This window comes from Varanus komodoensis, unplaced genomic scaffold (assembly GCF_004798865.1).
Source record: "Varanus komodoensis strain SLA01 unplaced genomic scaffold, ASM479886v1 scaffold1, whole genome shotgun sequence".
NCBI classification, from domain to species: Eukaryota; Metazoa; Chordata; class Lepidosauria; order Squamata; family Varanidae; genus Varanus; species Varanus komodoensis.
In genome coordinates, this window is record NW_025335268.1 from 8,331,910 (window position 1) to 8,352,349 (window position 20,440).

At 38.3% G+C, this 20,440-nt stretch overlaps 1 protein-coding gene across 1 annotated transcript in view; it reads right to left on the bottom strand.

The window, feature by feature from the left end:
• The window catches only part of CDC42BPA (CDC42 binding protein kinase alpha), a 190,801-nt gene that overhangs the window by 118,024 nt on the left and 52,337 nt on the right, over positions 1–20,440 (bottom strand). The window contains exons 3-5 of the mRNA XM_044450310.1: positions 8,530–8,613; positions 4,199–4,294; positions 3,506–3,654 (exon numbers count right to left, since the gene is read on the bottom strand). Coding sequence (XP_044306245.1) covers positions 3,506–3,654; positions 4,199–4,294; positions 8,530–8,613 — 329 coding nt within the window. The remainder of the gene's footprint in view (positions 1–3,505; positions 3,655–4,198; positions 4,295–8,529; positions 8,614–20,440) is intronic.

Below are 20,440 nucleotides of genomic sequence, written 5' to 3' on the forward strand. Positions count from 1 at the left end.
TAAATAATGTGTACACTTGTAAAGAAGTTCTTATAACGAAACTCTTCCTCCCTTTCCATTGGCTTTATTTCTTTTGAAAAAACTACCTCCAATTGCTGTAAGCAGTCATATGTCTCATCATACCTATCAGATTGTCTTTCCCTTCTCATATTAAGATTACAAGTTCTTCATTTTCTTTTCTCCCCCCACCGATCTCCTATTTTAACTGGCTTCCTCTGTCTACTTATCCCTCTCTCCAACTGCACTTCTTCCTCCTTGCACCTTATTTCCACCAACCGTTCCATGTCTCTTCTTTCATTCTTACCCTCCAATCCGTGCCATCATTTGTTTCCTTTTTGCTCCCATCTTCCATTCCTTCTTGTAGCTCGCAGCTAAAGACCACTAGAGTTTGATCTGCTCTAAACTGTCAGATAGTGGTCAATCTGCCCCCTTTATTTCCATCCCTTTTAACCAAAACCGATTTCATTGTGTCTCTACTTCAACTTCCATCACTTCCTATGATTCTTCTACATTATTTGTTTAATTTCTATACCATCTCACAGTTGACACTTTCTGTGTGGTTTACAATCCACCAAACAGGCAAAAATGCAATTAAAAGATCATAAAATCTGAAAAATCATTAAAAAGTTTAAAACAGCTAAAAACAAACAATAATATAGCCCCAAGTGGGCTTGAACCATGACATCATCCATAAATGTGGATGCAGAATACTTTGGTTCAGGCTGTTGTACGTTGGTCCCTTTCCTTCTGGTTCTCAAATTCAAGACAATCCTCTGAAGTGCAGTTCTTTTATGGAACTTAGAGATTAGAGAGCAGTATGACCTCTAAATGAAGTTCTACCAAAGTTGAGAGAGAAGCAACCACTCATGTAAACAGCTGTATCCAAACTGGAAACTTTCCCTCTGCCTCACCCTTCAATAGAGTTTCTGACTCCACCCTCAGGGTGGCTCTTGCTGCTTGATGGCAAAATGGCAGGAATACAGGAGAACCTCTAACTGGGCAGCCTGTTTTTCCCATTGCCTCCTTACTAGATCAAGGACTGAGTCTAACATACTCCTGCATCCCCTTCTGCCCCTTCTATAGTAGGCTGATTATCACATTCTGCCTGAGAAACTTCCCCAAGTAACCTTGAAACTTCAAAAATCTTGCCCTCGCTTGCTCCTTCATCTCCTTCTCAGGATCAGGTAAATCTATATGAACAGTCAGTAATGTGCAAGACAGGTCTACTCTCCTCACAGGCCATATATCAGGATACATAATTTCTCAAAGAATCATACTATTAAAAAACAAAACTACAAGCAACATAACTAATAACTAATCTTTGATAAACCCATTCAAGGAGTTTTCATAAAGTGTTCATTAAGTATCCAGTCTCCAGACAAACCAGATCAGCTCCTTTATCTTCTGTGAAAATGCTGAATCTCAAAACATCATGACTTATTTTATTTTGTGTTTTCATTACTTTTCTTATAAGAAAAGCAACACAGTGCTGTAACAGCTACCATGTAGTAAAATCAAGAAAAGTCAGTCAGTAAGTTTGGAATTCAGATATAACATAGTATATATGAAGAAATGATCTACATATGTTACAGGAGATAGAACACTTGGACTACATTCAAAAGACAGAGCTCCAGTAAGCAGGAGAAGTCAAAAAGGGATGGTGTTCAACACCAGTCATCACATCACTGTTTATTATATTTACAAAGCAACAATCATTGTAGTTACGGGCAACAAGACTGTCAATGAACTATAAGTAACAGGGGAAGTTAAAACAGTCACAGAGCTGTGCACTTTTAGCCTTTAAATACTGTAAGACAAAAAGGATTCTCTCCTAAAGCCTATTTGGGCAGGTCACTGTAGTATTGAAACTTCAAAAAATATCCAAAACTGGAAGATTCAGAATCCTGTATACAGTTTAGAAACACCACCCATCTACTTGTTTAAAAAGTAGGCACGATCTAAGTCAGTAAAGCTAACAAGAACATCTTCTCTACATATATTAGTTTACCATACAGCCAAGTTCAAATACTCTGAGGTAAGTATGCTTATAGGATTGTAGCCTGATATTGGAGGCTTCTAAGAATCCTATGCCCTGCTAGATTGCTGTTAACAAGACAGAAGACGCAATAGAGATGATTTTGCCTCCTGTTCCCCCTCCAAATAATGCCTTCACCAGTTAAATGGCCCTCCAAGTCCAGCCAGCCCACTTATTGGTCGTTGGTGAGGATGCATAATGGAAAAGACAGAATTATGTGCATCCTGATACATCTGCCTATCTTTCCTGCCTGCTGAAATGCCCTCTTTTTGACCACTATGAGGTTATCTGATGCTACTACTGTGACTTATAAAGCAGCCACTGCAGTTCTTTCCATGACATCTGTAAAGAGCTAGGGGAGGGATTGGAGAAAAGAGAACAAAGTTCCCTTCTCAGGAGGGTAATGATCCCTATGGCCCTGGGAGGGACAATTCAAAATATCCTATGATCCTTGGATCACTCTCCAGGGTCAGCAAGATCATACACTTACCATATTATTTTTGCCACAAATGACAAACAAGAATCTGGATTGCTGGATGTTATGACAAAAGGAAAGGTATCCTTATCTAGCAAGGTTAGGCACAGCTTGGGGTGTGCACTGTATCTGAGTCTGCATCAGCAAAGGGATTGGATTAGGAAAGACACATCCTCTTTTATTAGCTGCTTCTGGCATGTTTGAGCCCAAACAAAGCTTCCACATTTACTTTCCACACAAATATTATTGTTATTGTTATTATATTTTTACACGAATGCTGATTTTTTAAAATCACTGTCTATCCTTAGGCAATATTTAAGCCATCATTATGCAACATGGCAATCTAAATTAAAAGTGTACCAACGAAAGTAAAGTCACTTGGATACAGAAAAGTAATCCATGATGCTAAGAAACTCTATAGCATTACATTTCCACATAAAATAAGTGTTTAAAAAACAAACAAACCCAAGACCAGCTTTCTGAGGCTTATACACTTCTGAATTATCTATGCAAATAAATTCATTAATCTTCTTGACACAAGCCAAGCAGTATTTGATCTCTTTGATTAAGTGGACAACAATCTAATTCCAAACTCTCATTTCACATTTAAGCCATTTCTGCAATTAAATTATTAATATGAACCACATCTCTGTTGACACATTTTATGTTTTATTACAACACAAATACATTATATAAAGCAAGTGCCATGCTTTCATATGTTATGGGATACCATTTTATGTTATCTGAAGAAAGCCTCTGAAAGACTGAAAGGTTTAGGCTGATGACAAGTCCCAAAACCAAGAAACCCCATGAAACCCACAGCAACAAAATATTACCCTTACCAATATAATCATAAAATGTTGTCATTCTTTCAGTAAGATCACAGTACTTATCTAAATTTTTGCTGGTGTTGGAATTTGAGGTATAAGCATTACTGCCTCAAACTAGCAAACACTGATACATAATGATGAATATACTGAATTGTTTACACTTACCTGTGGACATAATGTAACTGATGTACAGAATCAATTGCAACCACCATTTCAGCCAAATAAAAGCGAGCCATTTCTTCAGGCAGTCTGTCCTCAAACTTACTCAGCAATGTAAGCAGATCTCCACCAACATAGTAATCCATAACCAGATACTAGAAACAAGCAAACAGGAAACAGCTTTACTAAATTTGGAAAGGAATGGGATATACAACAAAAGTAGAGTGGACCACAGGATGGTTGCTGAAGTAATGGTGTCTTCCTGCATACTATTCTACAGCAGAAACAAGAGTACTGAAAATACAAAAATGCTGGGTCAAGACACTGGGTCCCCAGCTATGGGAAAGTCTTTTTTTGTAGTCACCATGTCTTGTGCTCTCCCAGTTATGTCCCTCAAAAGTGGCAATGTGGGAGAATGGGACACAGCTGCATCACCGGGCTGAGTGGCTTGGGCTACTCAAGACTGAGATGAGGTCAGAAGTGCCATTCCTTATTTAAAAGCAACTTCAGATTTTAAATGCTCTGAGTATAAAACTCCACTGCAATATGTACCTTGGAAAACAATCACAAAACACTTTCTGTGTTTAGATTTAGAGATCAAATGAGGACTAAGAACTCCAGGAAAAGAAACACCACTATTCAATACTACAAGTTAAGAAAACGAATTAACTTCATATGGTACATTTAGGAAGTACTCACTAAATAGTTTTCATCCTGGAAGGCATAGTGCAGTGTTGTAATCCATTGGTTATCTCCATTCACCAATACATCCCTCTCTTCTCGAAAACAAGCTGTCTGGAAAGTTAGAAATATGATGCTTTAGGTGCACTTTACAATTATATCAAAATGGATTATTAAATAAATGTAATGAATAAATATATTTAAACAGCAATCTAGTTGTTTGGAAAAATAGGATTACAAAGGGGTCACTTATCCTGAAGCTAGCACAGTAACCTGATTGATGTGATATTGCACTAGTCCTCAATTAAACTGGACTAGAACCTGGGCATTTTAAATTGCATTTAATTTAAAAGCAAAAACTTAAACAAAAACTGTTTGCTTTGTTTCTACTGGACATGGCAACATCTCTTTAATGAGTGTCTAACTCAGTTAATTGCTGGTGGTGTAATACAGCTAATACTTCTAACAATAAAGTTCCCCTGGGAGGGGCATTACTACACAAATAATTTTTGTACTGGAATAGACTTCACTGATGCACATGCTCTTATTAACTGGCTTCCCAGAAATTAAATGGTCAGCATACATGGATTCTCTGTGCCCTTTTGACAGCTAAAAGACTGACATTACAACACTGGAAGACAAAATAATGACCTCATATATAATAATAGACTGAGGACCGTCCAACTCTGAGGAGGAGAATAAATGGGACCAACAAGTGGTATCCCACTAAATGTGCTCATGTAAGAACCACTGGTGTTGGCCCTATTTGCTCATTTCCATTCTGCCACCTGTGAGGATATTTGTTTTTGGGTTTTTTTTTCCCCCCAAAAAACTGTTGGGAATATTTGCACAAATTTTTGACTGAGAAATATACCAGATGTAATGACTGAGAAGCAGGCAGAAGGGAAATCTGTGCATCTGCATTGATGATTCCATTACTGTGCACATTTTCTTCCCATTTACTTCCCAGCCCTTTTCAGATTAAAGGGTTTCAGACCCTTTAATCTGAAACATCTTCCTCCATTTACTTTGTAGATATTAAATCTGCATTTATTTCTGCCAAAGAACCACAGTAAGAGCAGTAGTAAATACTGCAGGAAGGATGGAATGCTCATATATCCCCTTTCTGAAGTACCTGGAAACTTGGGGATGTGTTGGAAAGGAGAAAAGCACTAAGAACATTTAAAGTTGTATCATATTGCTAAGTAGGTAATATTGTCCCCATCCCCTTTTACCACCTCCTCCTCTTCCATGAATTCCAAATGAAAACTGGGCAAGTGTTTCCTAGCAACTGTGTCCAAATACACAGTCTCACCTTTAGTAGCTCAGCTGCCAAGTAAAACTCACAAGGACACCATCAAAGCAAGAAAGACTACACATACCAAATAGACTTAAATGTGCACTTGCGACAAAGGAAATAACAGCAAAATATGTACCTAGTTGCACAATTTTCAGGAGCTGAAATAATAATAAGCCAATTAAGCTTTTTTTAGGCTCTGGAAACAGAAAAAAACCCTGGGGAATGAAATAGGTAGTGATTGCAGCAATGAGTAGGAGATAAGTTCTGTCTCCCAAAAGAACACGGTGGGATGTTCATGGAAAAACCCACACTATATAGCTTACTCATATAGCCCATTATTCCCAATTGCTAAACCAGCCTTTTAAATGTGTTGTACTGCAACTTCTATAGTCTACAGTCAGTTAAGCTATTGTGAGTAAATCATGAGAAAACACTTCCATCCCTTCCACTTCACATCCTAATTGTGGGAAGTTAAGAAGGCTCCAAATCATTAAGTAGGAACTTTGATTGCTTAATACTGCTGCCTACATATTAAAGGCTGGAAAGTGATGGAGCTGAGCTCCAGAAAGAAAGGAATATATGATCCTGAATGTTGCATTTCCAATTCCTTAACTAAAGTTAATCCACCAGGGTAAATATGTTTACACTACTCTAAAATCAGCAATATATTTTGGAATGGAATTTTTATCTCAAAATCTAATGGAACCTTGTTACCAATTTTCTGTGAGCCTCCTCAGGCTCAGTATAATGTGAAGGCTTTTATCAATATTCTCTTTATAAATAAACAGATAAACTTGTTGTGTTCAGAACACAACACAGAATTATTCCAATTACATTAAATCCACAATTATTATTCACATATTAACAATCAACAAAAAGCAACCTATCTCTGCCTCACAAGATGTGTTGTAACATCGAGGGATAAAAGGCTCCAGTAAGTGTGGTGTACTGCATTCTTCCAATGTCTAAGCTTTGAGAGAATCTGGCAGCATGGTAGTGGGCAATGCATGTCAATAAGCAAGATTTTTTTTAAAAAGTTGAGCTTTTGCATCATAGCCCACTGCATGATATCAAGTGCAATCCAAGAGTCACATGCTGCGCTGGCTTGCTCTTGTATGGGCAATTAAAACCCATTAGCTTTAGAAAATCCTATTCCTGATGCCTGAATCTTTGGACTTATTTTTGGGGTACGGCTATGGGGACTGTTTAGCTGAATGCTTACACTTCAAAAAATTTTACTACAATACTGCACATACTTTTTCTGAACTTGTATTAACTAGAACTATTATTACAGCTTGGTAGTGATTTCTACAAATAAAATGTATGCTGTGTGAAGCAGTACTTTGTACTCTGTCCTGAATCTACTGACAAAAGTTTCAAAGGATGACCTTAGTGTTATAGGATTAACATTGGCCACAATCAGTACCAAAATAATGTGACTTGCATGACAGTTAAACCGGAACCACAGAAGAAAATGTGTTTTCCTTCCTTTTCAAAAAGATCCAGGAATAAAACCAATTTAAGACAGTAATTCCATGTACTTTAAAAATGTAGCTTTAAACCACCAGACTTCCCTGAATCTTCACCATGGGAAATTGCTTTTGAAACTGAAGAAATGTTCAAAGACAGTTTGTGATTCCATATGTGTGTCAGCTTTTCAAAGATAAAAAGTTAACTAATTTTTGGTATCTATTTTCAGCGAATCCAGTAATCTAATCCTATGCATGTTTACTCAGCCATGCCCTCTTACACATGCTTAGATTCAAACTTATGTTGGCCGGAGAATGCTGAGCGCTGCAAGATAAACACATATAGGACCGTGACCTTAGTAGACAATAAACCTCCTATAGTGCAACTTACTTCCAATAAAAATGTATGGAACTCTGCTGTAACAGTCCTTTGGATCCTGATTAATGCATCTAATTAATGAATATGCTAGACTTATTCTAGCCAGTTGTTATAAGCCTCTATATTTAACAAGGACCAAGTGCATTATTTTTCTTATAGCATTACTTACTGCAATTCATAGTTGTGGAATGTACTGCAATATAGATTTAGTCGCATTTTTGCATCCCACTGTTTATATATGGATGGAGTCTAAATATCTATAATGCCAATGATTAACTAGAAAATGTATCATCTGGGGAAGACCATTTTAAGAGAAGTTAAAATTTCATGGGAGGGTATCTGTCTATATTTTATCTATATGTATAGATGGAACATAGACATACTCCTTATAGTTAATTACTTTCACAACACAACAAAACTTCATATCACTTCCTATATTAAAAATTACTAACACATATTAATCTAATGTGTCTTTGTAAATTTTGAAGCTTTTTATTCTTGTAAAGTCATTTGAAGAAAACTGAGACTTGGAAGGGCAACAATGCAGGAATGAGAAAAGATCAAATGTAGGAACATTTCACTGGAGACCAAAGCCAAGAACATCCACACAACTGTATTCCCAATCACAAAGCTAGAAAGCTGCACAGTGAAGAAAGATGATGGGAAGAAAAAGGATGTGCTCAAAACATGGTGCTAGAGGAGACCTTTGTGAATTCCCTGGACCAACAGAAAAACAAACTAGATCAAATCCAGCCAGAATTCTCCCTAGCAGCAAAAATATGAAAACTGAGACTGCCATACTTTGGGCACATCATGAGAAGGCAAATCTCCCTGGAGAACACAATCATGCTAGGGAAAGCTGAGGCAGAAGAAGAAAAGGAATACCAAATATGAGAAGAATTGACTCTATAAAGGAAGCCACAGTCTTTAATTTACAAGAGCTGGGCAGGGCTGTCATGAATAGGACATTTCAGAGGACTTTCATTCATAGGGTTTCCCTAAGTTGGAGACAACTTGATAACACATAACAACAACAATATTAGACAAACTGTGCTATACAGAAGGAAAGAGAAACAGAACTAGTTTTTTTAACAGAATGTGACCAATGCAAATTTGTTTGGAAACTTTTTTCCTATTAAACTAAGACTATTAAGTTTTATACTAATAAACTTAACAGTCTGAATATATAGTTGAATCTTACCTCAGCTCTTTTCAGCATCTCCCATTTATTTAATATTTTCATGGCAAATACCTTATCTGCATTTTTCAATTTCACTACTGCAACCTGTAGAGATAAAATTAGATTTTAAACAAAGATTTGTGTTACCCAAGTTTCAATACAATTCATTTTCACACAGTCTTACTGCAAATGGCACATGGGTAGCTTGCCATGACATCTAAATCTGAAGCATTTTTTCAACATTTGTTGTTTTCTATGAACAAACCACTCCGGGGATGCATGGCTTGCTGTTCAGGGAGACTTGACTTTATCTCAACCTAGCGGGTGACTTCCTAATGGGAATGGACAGAGTGCCACCAAGCAAGATTCGCAGAACTCACTTCTCTTCCTTTCTATTGCCACTACTATTCTTCTTCATTCCTTTTCAGTATCTTCTACTGGGTAAAGCCTACACCATATTCCTAAAAACTGGAAAAAAAGGACACCCGAAAGTGTTTTAAACAAGTTTCCAACCTAGATATTTTACTTTACATGGGTGTACAAAAAGTCTACTTCAATAAAATATGGCTCATTATCCTGTGTACCATGAAATTTGCCAGTACCTACTGAGTCACATCGCTTGACTCAGTGAAGTTCTGCCTTGAAACTTGAGCATTTTTAACCAATACCCTTCACTGCTCTGGAAGATAGCTATCAACAGAATCCAATGGAAAGATGCAAAAAGCACAAGTGGGGGGAAAGTATACGCAGCTGGCGGCTGTAGGAGAAGGAGCTTCTCAGTCAGGTGTTTTTGATTCAGTACTATCGGAAGCAAGCCTTTAAAAAAATCTACCTAAGTGGAGGATTAAATTGATGTACATTAACAGAAGTAAGATATTGGTACTTCGGGCTACATTGCAGACAAAAGGCAATTCTACTCCAGTGCACTTCTATCAGACCCTGAATAATGTTTTCATAAAGGTCTGTGAATGCATTAGAACATCCATATGGGCTAGAAAAATTAAGTGTATTTGGCAATCTGATATCGGAGTTGAGAGAAAAGTTTCCGTCAGTGGCCAACAACCTCAGTGGGTCAATTGTAGCAAGGGTGCTGACTTAAAGACTGTGGATTTTTGTAGGAACTAGGCCCACTTCTCCTAAAATTCTGCCTTCCAAGGTACATGCCTCAGAATCTTTAGCTGCAATGGAAAGGCCCAAAGGCCCACAACAGATAAGCCAAATGACCAGTCAGAACTAGACCATGTCTGGTTATGTGGGAAATGCTATTGAACAGGCAGAGTAAAATAGATTAACACTGTTAATGGATTTAACACTGTTAATCTTATCATATGGTGTCAGATCAAATTGGCAAACCAACTGGATAGTATCAGACATTTCCACCAGTTGGTCCACAACAGTATGAACTACGCTGAGGATAGAACTAATACCTTTTGGTTGGGAAGGGAGAGGAATTCAGTTTGGAATCAACTTCTTATTAAGCCAGAATTTCCCTAATGGCTAACTTCAATGGTATCTTTTGCTAATGAACAAGTATTGCAATACACTCCTTTTGTATCTTCAAGCCAGCCTAGCTGGCTAGTTACTTAGAAGGTGTTTGTCCTAATCTACCTGGAAGGAGAGGTGAAAAGATCAGCTCAGGACCATATTAGCCTCAACAACACCTGTAGTAAGTGCTGGGAGTGTGCAACAAGCCATGGAAAGTTGCAAAGTGATTGCCTGTTGGGGATAATGTGCAAACCCACTATAGCTTAATCTTTAGTGTGATTTAGCTTAAGTTCCAGAGAATAAACTGTATAGCCCTCAAATACCTGGCTTTTTCCTTTTAATAATTTCGCGATTTTGCAAACATTGCTAAAAGTGCCTTCTCACTGGCTGTCCCAAGGCTTTGGAATATCCTTCCTAGGAAGACTAGGCTGGTGCCTTCCCTGTCATACTTTTGTAAAGAGGCTAAAACCTTTTTATTCCAGCAGGCATTTGAGTTTTGTAGTGTTTTAAGGTATGCAGTGATTTAATTTTAATATGCAGCTGATATAATTGTATTTTTAACTTTTGTATACTTTTGAATGTTTTAACTCTTTGAATTTTAATTGTTGTGAGCTGCCTAAAGTCTGATAACAAACAGTAATAACAGTAGTGGCAGCAGCAGGAACAGCAAAGCATCCCACAAGTAATGAAATGCAGGTTTCACCATCCCCCACTCTGGCCCAATATATTTGTGGTCCATGCTTACCAAGCTCATTTTCCAGGTGTCTCAAAAGGGTCAGTTTCTTTATAAACTTCTTGTAATTTGTTTGCTAGGCATTTTAAACGTAAGGTTTGCTTCTCACTGGGTTGTCATCTTAGAATTTGTACTACAGTTGATATAGCAAACATATGCTAAATTTATAGTACAGAATGCTGTGATGACACACAACTTACAAGTCAATTCTTTGTGCTAAGGTTATGGAAGCAATGTTGATTTCTTATTAAAATATTACTAAACCAAAACTAAATGTCAGCTTTGGATTTGCTGCCTGAATAGAGGAAGTTGAGACACAGAGATGGATTCCATAAAAATGTAATGCAGCATATACCACATACACCTAGTGGGAAAAAGCCCCACCAAAAACAGTCAAGCTTTTCACACCATAAATAGGTGTATAGCTTTGGGCTACACATACACAAGTTTCTATCTGCACAGAATTGTTTCATTACTCGTTTGCTTAGGCATATCTTACTCTGCATAGGATTGGGTAATTTGCCTATACAAGGCAAACCCTATCTTTCTAAGGTGTTGCCTAAAAGGCACTGTGAAAAAGGCATAAGAAACAGAAGAACTAAGAATGCCTACTGAATATCATTCATTTTGAAATGGAATGCCAGGGCCTCTTTCATTACACCTTGGGGACAACAGTTCATTGGCTACAGCAGATGTGTTCCATGTCACTCCAATATGGTGAGCTTTAGATTAAGTCCAGATTATGCAACTATCTGACAGCTTTTTAACAGATCAGACAGTATATTAATTCTACTAAAACAAGTAAGAGAGAAAGTTGTATGCTATGATTAGTCTTCTTGCCCAGCCCTTGCCTTGTTTCTTAAAACAAGATGCTAATAGAATGAGGAGGTGGAGAAAGTGTTAATATTTGTACCTAACCCAGAGGAGCTATGAAAGAAGAGTGACATAGAATCTCTTGTTGCATCTTATACTGCTGGTCAATTGATATCCCACCCAGCTGTGTGCATACTGTGGAATTATCTTTCTGTCTCTGAATCTTTATGCCATTTTTTCAGGAAGTCTCATAACAGGATTGCCTTTCACATACACCCAGCTGTCAACAATCAGCTTCACCTATGTACACCTATAATTCCTTAAATATTGCCGGTAACAGAATGACACTGCTACCCAAACACACAAACACTGCCCTTTCACTGTAAGAAAAGAGAACGCAATTCATCTTGCAGGTATGGAATACATACTTTGAATCCTTGATGGCAAGTTTTGTCATGTGATGGTGCCTTGACTTACCCTGATGAAGCCTTTCTCTTATATCATCTATGGCACCTGTGGCCCCACAGATCTTTCTGGACTACCATCCTAAGCAAACTAGCACATTTGATGGAGGTATGTGCAAAACCTTTCTCTAATATACATTTCACTCCATGATCGAAGTTCTTCTCATCTGCACTCTGAAGCACTATGCAAAAGGTGCATGTCTCATGTTATCACTTCATTTTGCATGTATGTCTTGTAAATGGGAAATAGCAACACATACCACACATTATGAAACCAAACAATTATGATTATAATGTACAGAAACATAGATCAACTTTATTTTATTTCTAAGATGAAAATAAACAATTTAACTGAGAGCTAACCCTCACAACAGAACTCTAGCATAATCTTGTTAGGATTTTGGCTTCTACCCAAAAGTGAAATCATTACTTTCTAGTCCTCAGAAATATGGCCTATTAACACCGAGGATCACCTTGCTTCTTAAAGAAGTACACATTACTAGACTAGCTCCAAAGAGCCCTCCTGAGCAGTACTGAGAAACCCCTGCATCCCAGTTCCTTCCCATGCTATGAAGGCAACATTAGAAGCTCTAGTCTAGACCATATGACTCTGCCCCATGCCAGCAGTGCCTAAGTTTCTAGGAGAAGCCACAAAACAGGCTCCATCACCTCCCACATGGCTAGGGAACCATCACGAAGAGGAAAGCTACCACACTGTAGCAGCTCCAGTTCCACTAATGTAATTAAGCTGGACTGGGCTCCAAGCTAGGTTTTTTGCTTTAGTTCCTGCAGCACTCTTCTAAAGATTTCTTCCTGGGAGACTTAAATCATATGAAAGATCTGATAATTCTTATTTAAGGTTTTATGGACACTGTATAATAAAGAGCCAGACTGCTGTAGTGGATTTTTTCTTCTCATGTTGGATTCTTGGAAATTTGGGAAATTTTAAAATAAGATTTCGTCCCAAGCTCACAACCAATATGTAAATACACTGAAAACTATAGGTGCCTATATCAGCTATTTCCATACTACCTTTGTTTGCTAAGGAACACAACCCACCAACTTACAACAAAAAATATTATTTTTCTTTCTACCTGGATTACATGCCAAGAAACTGTCTAAGATGGTGTTCAATTTACCCTTTTGGCCACTGACAAAAAGCAAACAGAATAATAAAGAAGGGCTGAACCTTGCACCTCTGTTGCTGAACCTCCAGTCTGGCTATGAGCCAAAGAATGTGGAGTGCGGTCCTACAAAAGATGATAGCTTGACAAAAGAAATGACATACAAGGCTCTTTCATGAGCTCAAGCAAATATATCAAACTAATACAGTATTCTAAGTTTTTATAAAAGTGTAAGGAATGACTTGTAACACACAAACTTGAATGCAGTACTTATTCCTAGAATTGCTATAATATAATGATTGGCTCTGGCCTCTTTCACAATCCTGCACTTGTAAAAAATAAAATAAAATCCAGGCATGTGTAAAAATGAGAGGACAGCAGACAAAATTGTTTAATTGTTTCATTTTATCTCTGTTTTGAAAGTATTCCTTTCTTTCACCAATAAGAGTTATACTTAATATATTTCCCATATACATATAGAACAAATTTCTTGGGAACTTTTGGGTTTAGTCTTTTATCTCTTGAAGCTATGTATTCTTGTTTGAAAATTCTAACCTGTCCTTCAGAGATCTTCATAGGTTACAGAGAACTAAATTAATGCATAGTTAGAAGACCACTTTTTAGAATTAATTACACACACACACACACCAAATTAAGATATCAAACTTTTGACAATAACTTTGCATATGCTGTATTAGTTTTGCTGAATTTTCTTTTCATGACCTATGTTAATTCATTGTAAATGAATAATGCCATTTTATGGTTTTATAAGGATACTTTTATTTATTGCATGTCATAGTTTTGCAAATCTGACTTAAAACTGAGGCATGTAGATACATTAAGTTAAAACTGTTAGACAAGTTGACAGCAGGCTCTTCAAAGTTTTGTTAAGCTTAGCAGCTGGGAGAAGGCATACATGACTGTCAGGATTCACTCAGAAAGCAGGAAAGAATGAATAAATTGTTGGAACTGGAATTCAGACTCTTAGTGACTAGAATGAACAGCATATTATATTATTCAAATTACTATTCATTCTAAATAGTAATTCCTACAGCACAATCTTACAGCTTCTTATTCAGAAGTAAGTCCTACTGAATTCACTGGGGTTTAATCCCAAGTGGATACTGCCTTAAAATTGTATAAAATGAATTTATACAATGATTATAAAATAAAATGATTTTTTAAAAAGAAGTTCTGCAGTAGAATACCACACCACCATTCAATTCCTATAGCAAAACTAAAATTTCTCTCTGTATTACATAGCTGCAGCACAATCTTTCCCCACCACCAGAGGTGAAAGAGCACATGAGTCATCACCATTTCAGAACCCCTTCCTTCATCTCATCACATTCCTTTCACTTGAGGGAGTCTCCCCCTCTCCTCTCCATCTTCTTGCCACTGTGTCACATCCCTTTCCCTTGTCAAGTGCCTCCAACTCTTTAACTCCTTTACCTTTTTGCTGTGAGTCACATGGTTGGAGGAAGCAACCAGTATGGTTCTTAAGAGCCAGCCAGATAAAAATGCCTGGTTCTGAGGGGTCCTTCCTCAGAGTCAGGTAGCAGAAGGATGTCCAAGGAGATCCCCTGTGCACACCCTTCACAATGGGAGGGTTGGCTCTAGTATGAAAAACAGCAATATAAATGAAAAATATAAATGAGATCAATGCTGGATTGTGGACTAAAAATCCAAAACTTTCCAGAAGCAAGACATCATTTTTGGGTAATATCTCCCTTTTTTTCCCTTGTGCACAGAGAAGCAGACTTTAAATCACTGTATTTAATAAGTTGGTTACAAATTTCCAGTGCCAGTCAATCTGAGTGCCTCTTCTCACCATTCTCTTTGATCAGTGGAGCCCAACCTTTTTGGCACCAGGAACCAGTTTCACGGAAGACAATTTTTCTACGGACTGGGTGGGTGGGATGGATTCAGGATGATTCAAGTGCATTACAGTGGTGCCTCATACTTCGAACTTAATTCGTTTCAGGAGGAAGTTTGAACTCTGAATCATTCAAAGTCTGAATCAATTTTCCCATTCAAAATAATAGAAAGTGAATTATTCCATTCTCGGACAATACCAATTTTGATATATTTAAACAGCAAATACGGCCTCCTGAAATGAATTAATTTCGAGGTTATATACAAGGTTTGATTTTAAAAAATGGTGAATGTTTAAATAATAAAAGACTATTGCAGTAAAAAACACATTGCCATTAATCCCCCTCAAAATGGTCTCCTTCACTTCAAACACTCTTAGTTGTGCTGTCATGGCTGCCTTGATGTCCTGAATTGATTCAAGCTGAATGGATTCAAGACACGGTGAATCGCTTCAAGATGAAGCGATTTGGGACATTGAGGCAATGTGTCTTTTACTATATATATATTTTAACTTGGGCACATGTACTTGCTGTGCATTTTTTTGCTTTGCATTTGCTGTGCAAATGCTGTGCATTTTTTTCACTTCGCTCTCAGTTCAAACTTAGAAGCACAGTTTGAGCTGTGGAGCGATTTCATCTTGACTCTCATATTTGAAATCTGGTTCGTTTGAAGTTAAAAGTCCTGCTGTGCAGCCCAGTTCCTAACAGGCACGAAATGGTACTGGTCCATGGCCCGGGGGTCGGGAACACTGCCTTTGATAGTAGCAAGAAGCACACAATGAAAAAATTGATTCCTTCAACACTAGGAGCCTGTCTCCAGAGGAACCCAAGGAAAATTCAGGCTTGACTAGGAAAGCCAGTGAGCTAGCTTAGACCTATGAGCTAAGGGTTCTGCAACCCTGGTATGAAGGTTTCCTGAACTCCTATCTCAGACTGGTCACATTATAGCATCCAGTAATAGGGCCAGCTGTGGGAGAACAAACTAACTTCCCTGCTTTCCACGTTGGCTGTATGGAAGTATGAGGCTCTTTCATCTTAGCTCAAGTTGATTAACTTATTAATATTTAAATGTTTGCATCTGTATATAAATGGGTCATGTGACTATGTAATTGGCCCATCTACAACCCACATGCACCCACAGCATCCTTTTTGTGTAAGCAGGAATCATGATCTGTACACACATGCTCTACTCATGCAGTTGAGGCCACAAATGTAAGGTACTATGTGCATGTTCCAAAAAAGTAAAAACTTTTTAAGTGCACACAGGAAGCACAGAAAAACATCAATTCAGTAATAGCCTAGATGAATCCCTAGCTCCTATCTCACACACTTATGTGGAAACATGGCAGAAGTCCTCTACAGAGACCCCCTAACTCCAACTCCCATTTTCTCCATCTTTCTTCCTAGCACAGAGAATGTTGCGATAGGATCATCCCACATTTAATGAGTCCTGGAAAACATTATTTTGCTGGTATATCAAATCCATAGGAAAAGGAGGGAAGGTCATTGCTTTGGCTATTGAGCAGTATGCAAAATAAATAAATAAAATGGCTGGCAATGGTTATGACAGACAATTTGCAAACAAAATCATTACAAGTTCAAGCCAAAATTAGGAAGATTCAGCATTCAACATAGTGAGGTGGGCTACTGGGCTGTTACATACAGAGAAGTCCATATTTGAACTTATCTGCATTAGTATCAAATATAAATAAATATGCACACTATTAAAAAAAACCTCTTCAACTGAATTAGCAAGGAAATACAAACCTTAAGTGACCAACACATTCCTCCTCCCTTCCCCCCAAAATCTGGTCACTGTGATCTATTAAGACTGAACATTTAATGGGTTTTTAAAAGTGTATTTTTCTTCCATGAACAGTCTGCTAAAAATGCTTGGTATGTGCTGATATAAACATTTTGGTTTTAGTTTGAAACAAGGAAAGAAGCCAAGATCCTTCTTCCACATTTCCCACAAACAGTAATGCTGTCTGGCTTGCTGTCAAACCATTTCTGCCTCTTCACAAGGTTAGGTCTCTCATGCACTCATATATCAATACAATACCTTGCCTTACTCAAATATATGGAAGCAGGTATAGGAGGAAGAAACTGCTAACAGATTCCTACTTCTTCTTGAACAAGCAAAAGTTTAAAAAGAAGCACTGCAGAAGTAATTGGAATGTTAGTCACTATGCTAATTTAGTTTTTTAAAAGTGGCACATGCATACATTCAGGCTAGCATAAACAGTCCTCCTCTTGCAAGAAAGTGACATTGAGATGAAACAGCTACATCCAGTTCCCACTCTCCTCCAAGTACACCACAGGGATTTCTCCTGAAAATTATATCGAATTATGCAGACTAACTATCTGCACTCAACTACCCCAACCTGGCACTTTCTCGATCAGTGGTCCCCAAACCTTTTTAGGCTGATGCCCTCTTTCCTCTTGGGAAACAACACTAGCACCCCTATGTCTCTTTCTGTGTATAAGATGCGCTAGGATTGTCATACTTTAGGTGAATTAATCAATGCCCCTTGCTTGCCTCGTCTCTCTTTCTCCCTGTTCCTCATCCCCCCTCTCAACAGAGGGAGTGCCATGATGAATGGCAGATTGCAGGGCTTTAGGGGGATGAGGCAGTCTCCTTGGCAGCAGCAATGGCATTGACAGCAAAGCAGGTGTGGACAGGCTTGGGCACCAGCTGGTTTAAGAGGCGCTGTGGGGAGGAGGGCCCCAGCCTGGCATGCCGCAGCTCTGTCACAGCTTCCCTGCCCTCTCTCTCTACACTTCCTCATCCCTACTCTTTATCAGGAGAGAGGCATTGTGGTGGATAGCAGCTTGCAGGACTGTTGCCGGGGGGGGGGGGGGGGGGGGGGGGCTCCTCAGAGATCCAATTTCACAAGCTTTTGCCTTTTTGTTCTCTTCATTCTTTTGTAATACTAATCTATACAGATAGTCCCTGGGCTCCAGATGAGTTCCACTCCTTAGTCTAATTTGTATCTAAGTCAGATCACATGAGTAAGCCATATGTTTGTCTTAGTATAGGCATATATTTTACCTTTCTATGCATATAAAACACATAAGAAACACTTCAATATTCGCTATAACATCTTAAACACAATACAGTATTGTAGTAATGATAATAATACAGTAATAAGAAAGTAATGAAGTAACTAAAGGTAGAGGAGAGAATCTGTACGTATGTGTGTAGGTGTACAGTATCATATAAAACAAATAAAAGAAACAGTTCTTAAAACAGTTCAGAACATTCTTGAAGTAACACTAAGTTTAACTGAGGATGATGGAGATTGACCTAGTGCTGGAGAGTCAGGGTTTGATTGTGCAGCTGGAGATGCGGGGTGGGTGGGTTAGCACTGAAGTTGCTTTCCTGAGGTAGGCCTCAAGGGTTGTTTGTGTAACCATTTTCTTTTTCTCATCATAAATGGCCTTGTACGAGCTGAAGGCCTTTTTACAAGAGCAAATGCTAAAGAAAAATGAAAGGGAAACTACATGCCCTACACGTGTGCCAAAACACTTTGGTTTGTGTATGCTCAAGCTGACACTGCAGAACAAAAAGCTGTGAATACTCTATCTCTAGGGTACTAGGTTGCCACTGATGATGCATCTCTAAAGGTGACACACAGTTCCCTAGAGATATGTTGCATAGCCTTGGCAATCTCTAGAGAATCTCTAGTGAAAAGTCATGAACATCTCTAGGAACAACACAGTCACTGATCATGCAGTTCCCTATAGGGTTCATATAGGGTTTGTGGCAGTCCATGCGTTTGTACATATGGGTTGCTCATGATCAGGGGGCTACCCGTAATACCCTAGCACTTGCCTCCCACCCCCCTTTTCCTCACTGCCTCCCTAGATCTTTCCACCACCCCCAGGGGAATGGTACTGCCCACTCTAGAATAACTGCTCTAGCTATATTGGACTGCAACTCCTAGCCAGCATGACTTATGGGTATTCTGTCTAGAGTGATAGGAATTGTAGTCCAACACATTTGGAGAACACTGTATCAGAAAAGCCTGGAATACCAAGGAGCTCTAATTAATTCCTGTCATCTTGCAACTCCTTCCTTGCTTCAGGAAAAAGCCTTTGTAAAGGGGGACTGAGTACAAGTCATCTTCATCTCCCCTACGGAATTCACACACTCCTCCTCTCACATGCATATACAGTTCAGGATTTTACTGCCCATGCATGAACAATAGAGCAATATTACACTTTCCTCTGAAATGGTGTCAGTCTTATTGAAAATGTTATGGCTTGCTAAAGCATTCTCCAGGAAGGAATTCTAAAGTTCACTTCCGATTTTGCATTCAGAAGATTTTCAGTGACAACTGTAATTATTGGTGATACAACGATTCATTGAACTGTTGTCAAAACCTGAGTATATACTTCAAAAATCAGGGGCTGAACTTTTCATCAGAAGTCAAAAAGATGAGCATAGCCTTGTTATAGTTTACACTGGAAATATTATCTATATTAGAAAGTCACATACATATTCACAGAAGGGAAGTTAAGATCTAAGCCAGTTGTCATCACCACATCTTATGGAAGCAAATTTCACAAGTAAACTACAGTTTCTGTGAAAGTGTACTTTCATTTGTCTGCCAATCATTGTCATTCAGATATGAGTCAGCGATAAGAGACAGGGTGAATACCCTTTATCTACTCAACTCATATATTTGTAAACCTCTTACTGGTTCATGATTGCCTGACTGATTTCTAAACAAAAATTAGGCAAACAATTTAACCAGTCCTTATATAGAAGTTACCCCCATATAGAAGGAGTTTTGTTTTTCACCTTTGTGCCACACTGTATTCATCTATAGCAGATCTAGCGGTTAAGGGGAAGAAGAAAATAGAAAACTCACATAACACTGAATCTCTATGCATGACCCCAACATCTCTCTTTCCCAATGAGTCATTGTCAGTTCAAATATTCTATGTCTATATGAAGTTTTAGTCCAAATGTATGCAATTTTAATATAACCTGGTGCTGGTATTAAATCTATTTGTCATGTTGCTGCTTATTAGTTTAGGTTAGACTCTTTTTGAAGCTTTTCACAGTTCTGTGATTTTTTTATTATACTGAATTACTTGGAGCAGCTTTCTCAACATTTTTACCTCAGAAGAAATCAAAGAGAGTGTGTGAAATGAAAGGAGAATGTGAAATTCGGCCATTGCTGGTCATTTAATGCAGGGCATGTGGAATTGCTGCTGGGCCACTCCCCACAAACCTGTGGTAGATGTACTTGCCTCATGGATGGGGACTCTTCCTGGGCCCTCCCCCACTTCCTGGACCCTCTCCCTCTTCTAGGCAACCAAGGCAAGCAGAAAGGCTCCTCAGGCAACTCGTATGTACATTATAATATATTTTTATTATAAATATACACATGTAAATATGAAAACACATTATTACACATGAATGCACAC